The sequence below is a fragment of the Sinocyclocheilus rhinocerous genome, unplaced genomic scaffold, assembly GCF_001515625.1.
Source record: "Sinocyclocheilus rhinocerous isolate Xijiao unplaced genomic scaffold, SAMN03320098_v1.1 scaffold75, whole genome shotgun sequence".
In the NCBI taxonomy this organism is placed as follows: Eukaryota; Metazoa; Chordata; class Actinopteri; order Cypriniformes; family Cyprinidae; genus Sinocyclocheilus; species Sinocyclocheilus rhinocerous.
Window position 1 is genome coordinate 1,704,713 of NW_015632455.1, and position 8,219 is coordinate 1,712,931.

The 8,219-nt window shown below is 33.9% G+C and overlaps 1 protein-coding gene across 1 annotated transcript in view; it reads right to left on the reverse strand.

The window, feature by feature from the left end:
- LOC107742326 (5-formyltetrahydrofolate cyclo-ligase-like) overlaps positions 1–6,772 on the reverse strand; it is a 16,293-nt gene extending 9,521 nt beyond the window's left edge. Inside the window, 4 exon segments of the mRNA XM_016555246.1 lie at positions 2,657–2,715; positions 2,717–2,898; positions 5,203–5,227; positions 6,663–6,772. Of these exon segments, the coding sequence (XP_016410732.1) occupies positions 2,657–2,715; positions 2,717–2,898; positions 5,203–5,227; positions 6,663–6,772 (376 nt within the window).
- Between the last annotated feature and the right edge of the window lie 1,447 nt (positions 6,773–8,219).

Genomic DNA, 8,219 nt, shown 5'->3' on the forward strand with positions numbered 1-8,219 from the left:
GCACTGGATAGCTGGTCAATCACAGCACACCTTGCTTTTCAGACTGATGAGCTTTGTAAAAATCGACACGTTTCAGAAAGGCGGGGCATAGAGGAGAAACAATAATGTACAGTATGTGGAAAATAATGTGTTTTTTTTACTTTAAACCGCATAAACACATTTCATTACACCAAATACACAAAATAATGTTCTTTTTAGCAGCATCATATGACCCCTTTAAATATGACGGTAAGTTCATGACTCAGGCAGTATAACAAAATCCACTGCATGAGTTTAACAGTAAACACTTTGTCAATTACTAAATTACACAATAATGAAGAAATAATAGAGAAAAAGCCCCTGCTAATGCATTCTTTTTTTCTTAATACACATTTCTGGTCTTATTGTGCATGATTTATTGGAGAATATTATTGCAAAGGAACACATACACCACCTCCAACCTCTGACTTGCTTCTGTTAACACCCACTTTTCACAATTTCTGATGGATAAAATCAAGTTGTGTCTTGCATTCTTTAACTATAATTTCCATACTATCCTGCATTAATTTAATAATGCATAAATAATAGAAGTACAATGCGTTGCTAACTGTATTTCATGTTTAGTTGCATGACTCTAAATCACACATTAGACAGAATATTTTATGATTATAGTAAAACTAGGTGGCACTGCAGTCTTTAGTCTGTTTCTGAGCCATAATCTCACGAGGAACTTTAAAAATCATGAGTCCAGTAGTTTGGTGTTAGTACTGCTAGTCGGCATATGCATATGCAGCGCAGTGCCTTGGAAAAGTGCAAATATTTAACCACAAAATGCAACATTGCAGTAACAAACCGAAAATATCCTAATGTTAATGTTTAGATGCAATCTAAAGATTCAAAACAATATAAAACAACAATACTTGAATGTACTGTAAGTGAATATGAAGCCAGATGTAACTGTGGAATGAGAGCACCCTCTAATGGCACAATATTTCCTTTTTTCCTTTTCCACATCACCTAATACCTGCATAACGCTCTTCTCACATTATAATAGTAATAATAATAATAATTATATAATATTATTTTTAATTATATTAGCTAAGAGCGCAGTGAATATGTGCAGCAGAATTTTTGTATATTTAATTACAAGTAAATTAAATAAATTCAGTCTTATGGAATCATTTCTCCTCCTCTGTAATTTTTCAGTTGTTTGCTTTTCAAATTGTTTTTTTAAAGCTTGTTGAAAATGTTGTGATTATGAATCAACATGACTATAATAATAAATAATAATACTATTTTTTAAATATATATTAAACAAAAAAGGAAATATTACTATTGTAATATTTAACTAAAATCTAGTATTTAAGAAAAATATGATCATAATTTTATTTTACAATTCAACTGTTTTTTTATTTTTATTTAGAAAAGCTTGTTTGTTGGGCTGCATATTTTGGTCAAAAATGTTGTGATTAAAAATCAATATGATGATAATAATTTTTTACATTATTAAACAAAATAAGAAATATTAGTTTTTTATTGCTATTGCAATAATTGTGAAACATCTAGTATTTAAGAAACACTACAATTTAATTTTAAAGTATAACTGTAAAATTACAATATTAATACCAATATTTATAGCTGACTTTGTTATACACTGTGGCATTTACTGCTGTTTGAGTGGATCTGAGACAAACACCAGATCATGAGCTACACACATGTAAATGATCACCATACTGTGCTTTGTAGTTTCTCAAATCAAACTGCCGATCTCAGCTTCTTGTCTGTGTGATGTCACAAAAACAGGCCCCGCCCACGATAGTTTGATTGACAGTGGCGTTTCAGCACAGACTGGACTGGTGTCTTACCTCAGACCCGCCCTGAGTGAGCTGTCATCAGTCCGCCATTGTTTCACCGCCGGAGCAGATGTAGACAAGAATGACTCCTAAGCGATTGAGGTGTTCTTTTGTTGGATATAATAATCAGTGTTGGGCTAGTTACTCAAAGAATGTAATATATTACTCATTACTGGTTACTCCTTTCAAAAGTAATATTGTTACTTTACTTATTACTTTCTGGCAACAGTAATTAGTTACACTACTAGTTACGCCCCACAGAAGTTGTAACTGTGTATCTTCCACATAAAATTCTTCTAGAATGTTACTAACAACATATTTCTGCCTCATCATTTGACCAAAACCCACACTGGATCGCAGTCAGAAGTTATTACAAACACTCAATAGTGATTGATAGTGACATTCAAGTAGAAGTGTTGTATTAATCTCATTAATTGTCATGTGTAGCTTGAAGCTTTCATTATGTATTTTATCAAATCACATAAGTTTGTACACTCTCAGAAAAAAAGGTACAAAAGTTGTCACTGGGGCGGTACCTTTTCAAAAGGGACACTTTTGGACTTTTTAGGTACTAGTATGTACACTTTAGGTAGTTAGGTAGGGGTAGGGGTAGGGTTAGGGTTAACCCTAACCCTAGGATTAGGTAGTTAGGTTATAATTAAAAGATTTTTAATCACCTTTAATTCCCTAAAGAATCATATCAACTTGGGCATCCGATGACTCCTTTAACATGTACTTTATTAATATTTACTTTGCCTGTAATAAAATCTAAATAAATAAAAAAGAACAATTTGTCAGAGGATACTGTCTACTGTCTATCTCACCTGTGGCCAGAGCTTCCTCTCTGTCGGAGTCGTCGTCTGCTGGCTGCTGGATGTTCCACATCCTCCATGTCTCTGAGTCGTAACATGTCCATATGACTGCTCTCGGTGAAGTATCTGGGAATGAAGCAGGCTTTGCCCCTCTTGAAGATGTCCTGGAGGATGTCGTCTGTGCGCACCTCATCATGCATGTTCAGGAAGACAGCCACACGCTGGCTGGACAGGTATTTGGGATGCCTGAACAACTAAGCATACGTTTGGATAGTTGTTAATAAACACAAATGATATTTACAATTGTTCATAGCTTATTTGTAACATGATTAACATGAACTGCAAGAATTACGATTACGCAGTCGTATATTGCTTAATCTAGGATATGTAATTACGTGTCTGTATTAACATAATTAATGTAATAAACAAAAACACCTCAATATGAAACAAGTATACTGATATTTTTTAGCTGATTAGGAGTAAAAATATAACCAAAGCACTTTCCACACACCTGCAATTGAAAACCGTTTTGGGATTAAGAGTATGAACATTCACACATGAGGGTTAATAATCTCTAAAGCAGGGCTTTCAATCTTTTAAAATGCCATAGACTAATACATATTATCATAATCGTGCAGGGGATACCCATCCTTAAATTTCAGAGGAATCTATACAGTTTCTTGTATAAAGACAGTTTATACTCTCAAAAATAATATTAAAAATGCGTAACTATTATTTTAAATTGAAAATATTTAGTTTGTATTGTAGCATAATTTTTTCCCTGCTCATTGCTGTACTGTTAATATAATATTATTGTATGTATTATATTATTTATCTGTTGAGTTATTTAAATATAATTTTTATTCATATATTTATCCATTTACTTATTTCAATATATTTTTATTTTTAATTGTTAATTTATTTATATTTAAATAAATTTGTACACCGTTTTTCCTGTTTCTATTGTTACATTAAATTTTTTTCTACTCTCTACTGAACTATTGCATGTAATGTATTATAATAACATATTAAGTATCTGTTGACTTGATTATTAATTTTGTTTACACTGTTTCCCTTACAGAAATGCAAAAATAGAAGAAGAGACCAGGGGCCTGTACCATGAAGCTGGATTAGCTGGCTAGCCAGGTAAATTTCAGTTTAGTTTGCACCAATCCTGGGTTTTAGGTTCCATGAAAGTGACTTGGCTTTTAGCTGCGTTCATTGCCTTAGTAACTTACACTCCACGGCTAACCTGCTCTGGGGCAGGTTATGTTCCGAGTTAGAGATCGCAAACTGAAATTGGACCAATCAGATGTGAGCAAAGTGACACATGTCAGACACAAAGTCACTCCCCCGGTTTATCTTGCTCCAAATTAAAGGTCACTAGTACTACAAAAAATTGTCTGGCTTTAATGATAATTACTTAGATTTTTTTTATGATTTATATAATTATATGATTCATATTATTATTAATCCATTACACACAAGCAATTTTAGTTTAACAGTTATTATAAATCATTTATTTTAAATGAATGTTAATATATACAGATCGTATGTATTATAAATAAGTTGCAGAATCAATAGATAGTGCTTTAAAAATGACTACATGTGCCCTTATGTTTGAGTCTCTATCGCTGTATGTTTCCAACTATATAAACTAATTTAACAAGTTTCACTTGTGACTGCACTGATAAAGCAAGATAATTTCTTTAATTTGTCCTCTTTCATGAACAAGTACTTTTTTCATTGTAAATACATTTAAATTCATCATATTCTTCAATCTCTTAACCTATAGCAAAACCTTTAACATTTAACTAAGGCTCGTGATTGGCTGTTCGCCAGTGATGTCACACATTTATGTGCACATGCTCCACAAACTCAGGATCAAAGCCTGAGTTGACAAAGAAAGTTGATGATCAGCATCATGGTACCAATGGTACCAAATTGGAGTGGTTTGGCTTTGTCAACTCGAAACTAATTCTGTACCTCTGAATTTGTTCATCTTGTTCATCTGTAGGCCCCAGGATGTAAAGACACTCCAAAATATTGTGCAGAAAATATTCTGGCTTTTTTATATCCAAAATCTTAAAAAGTAATGTGTGAGTAGAGAATGTGAAATTAGAAAAAATACAGGTTTGTCAATAAATGAAAAAAAATTAAAAATATTAAAAATAATTACATATTAAACCATTATAAATAATAAATGTTAATGTATTTGGGCATATTTTTGTGATGTAATAAACACCACGTTTTAAGTGGTTAAAAAATTATCTCTTTACCTTGAGACAACAAAATAACATTTTCATGCGGGTTGTTAGGTTACTGAACTACGTACCCAGCTAATGATTTTTGGTTCCCAGAACGTTCCCAAAATCTGCAATTCTCTGGTGGTTAGCCAGGAATGTTTTCTTTACGTAAATAGAATGTTCGTTTCCGGATCATTCTCATAACCTCTTTACTCCGATATTATATTTATGCAAGTATAATCTAACTGCTGTCCCATATTACAAGGCCAGTGAAAGCTCGTTCCTCTCAGCTGACATGTCAGTGACATTTACCTTTTGCGAGACAACTCGAGACTGTCTAGTTTCACCTGTTTACTCACTCTAGCCACTCGACCCTTGATTTCTCTTCTCAAAGCTTGTTTTGCTGCACGCAGAGCTGCCATAATGAATTCGCACGGCACAAATCCAGCCAGACTGCAAACAAACACGTTAAAGGGGTCATGCGATTTCAATTTTTCCTTTCTCTTTGGAGTGTTACAAGCTCTTGGTGCATAAAGAAGATCTGTAAAGTTGCAAAGACTAAAGTCGATATCTGCTTCGTCATGGCTAGAGCTGATCCCTGCTGGTCGCTGAGGGAATACATCAACTTTGCACTGTGGATCGCCGGATCGGCTTTCACCGTGGACGAAGGATTTATATTACTATTAATCCATCACACACAAGCAATTTTAGTTTAACAGTTATTATAAATCATTTATTTTAAATGAATGTTAATATATACAGATCGTATGTATTATAAATAAGTTGCAGAATCAATAGATAGTGCTTTAAAAATGACTACATGTGCCCTTATGTTTGAGTCTCTATCGCTGTATGTTTGAGTCTCTATCGCTGTATATAACAAGTTTCACTTGTGACTGCACTGATAAAGCAAGATCATTTCTTTTATTTGTCCTCTTTCATGAACAAGTACTTTTTTCATTGTAAATGCATTTAAATTCATCATATTCTTCAATCTCTTAACCTATAGCAAAACCTTTAACATTTAACTAAGGCTCGTGATTGGCTGTTCGCCAGTGATGTCACACATTTATGTGCACATGCTCCACAAACTCAGGATCAAAGCCTGAGTTGACAAAGAAAGTTGATGATCAGCATCATGGTACCAACAAAGCCGGATTGGAGTGGTTTGGCTTTGTCAACTCGAAACTAATTCTGTACCTCTGAATTTGTTCATCTACCATCATGGTAGGCCCCAGGATGTAAAGACACTCCAAAATATTGTGCAGAAAATATTCTGGCTTTTTTATATCCAAAATCTTAAAAAGTAATGTGTGAGTAGAGAATGTGAAATTAGAAAAAATACAGGTTTGTCAATAAATGAAAAAAAATTAAAAATATTTAAAATAATTACATATTAAACCATTATAAATAATAAATGTTAATGTATTTGGGCATATTTTTGTGATGTAATAAACACCACGTTTTAAGTGGTTAAAAAATTATCTCTTTACCTTGAGACAACAAAATAACATTTTCATGCGGGTTGTTAGGTTACTGAACTACGTACCCAGCTAATGATTTTTGGTTCCCAGAACGTTCCCAAAATCTGCAATTCTCTGGTGGTTAGCCAGGAATGTTTTCTTTACGTAAATAGAATGTTCGTTTCCGGATCATTCTCATAACCTCTTTACTCCGATATTATATTTATGCAAGTATAATCTAACTGCTGTCCCATATTACAAGGCCAGTGAAAGCTCGTTCCTCTCAGCTGACATGTCAGTGACATTTACCTTTTGCGAGACAACTCGAGACTGTCTAGTTTCACCTGTTTACTCACTCTAGCCACTCGACCCTTGATTTCTCTTCTCAAAGCTTGTTTTGCTGCACGCAGAGCTGCCATAATGAATTCGCACGGCACAAATCCAGCCAGACTGCAAACAAACACGTTAAAGGGGTCATGCGATTTCAATTTTTCCTTTCTCTTTGGAGTGTTACAAGCTCTTGGTGCATAAAGAAGATCTGTAAAGTTGCAAAGACTAAAGTCGATATCTGCTTCGTCATGGCTAGAGCTGATCCCTGCTGGTCGCTGAGGGAATACATCAACTTTGCACTGTGGATCGCCGGATCGGCTTTCACCGTGGACGAAGCGGAGTCCAGCCCGGGGTCATCACATGTGGTTGCCACAAGCCCACCGTCCGCTCCTTCGTCGAATACGCCGGCCGCGCAGTTCTCAAGCCGCCGGCCTCCGCTCACTCTAGCCCGCCGTGTGTTTCGTCGTGAAAGCGAAACTACTTTGTTTGGCCTTCCAAAAGAGGACACAACGCGTAGATTAGTCGTCCTTGAGTGGGCGGGGCTAGTGTAAAAATGGATTAGTTGTCCTGAGTGGGCGGAGTCAGTTTACATGCCCTTTGAGGAAATGTAAACATTCCAGGGAAAAGCCTTAAAGGGACAGTCTTTTGAAAACTTGCTCATTTGTTGCAAACTCGATTGACTTTCTTTTTATTCCGTGGGACCAGTGTTCGAACTATACCGTGGACTTTGGGGGAGCCCACTTGTTTTTGTGGGACGCAGCATAACATTTTTAAGTTGCCCTCTTTTTAGTATACTATTAAAGTGACTGATCAATGAAAGCCTAATTTTGCTTAAACATTTGGTATCAATAAAGAGATATGAGAGAATTTTAACTTTAAAAATCTTACTTTGTTTCATTAATATAATCATAATACAAAGCTTGTTAAAGGTAATGTTTGCTTGTTATTCGACTAAAATGCCTTTTGCATTCAAGTTAGCATATTAAATATTAGAAAGCATATTTTACTCATACTTTTTTATTACATACTTTACATATTTTATTCATACTTTAATGTTTCAAATAGTTTTTGTGAAAATAAAATGTCAAAATATGGGTGAAATAATGTTCCATCGTCATTCAGATATATTCATGTAAAAAATAAAACAACATACGTATTCTGACCTTAACAAAATTTATAAAAGAGTAAGTGATCATTCTAAATTTTGTTATATTTGAGTTGATTAAAAATTATTGTTGACAAATGGGTAAATATTTGTTTCAATGATCGTGGCAAAGATCCTTAAATCTTCTTTTAATGTCATCTAATGATTCTTGTTCTAAATATGTCTGACAAGATTTTTTTGGTATATGAACTATTGTTACAATGAAGGACTAGAATTGGTGATTGTGAGCCGCCAATAAAAAAACGAGTAAGAAGAAAAAGGAGAAGGACTAGAATTTAACAAACAAAATGTAATAATAATATAAAATTTTGCTTGTGTTAAATTCTAGTCATTCAATAAATTTAATATATTATTATTATTATTATTAATTA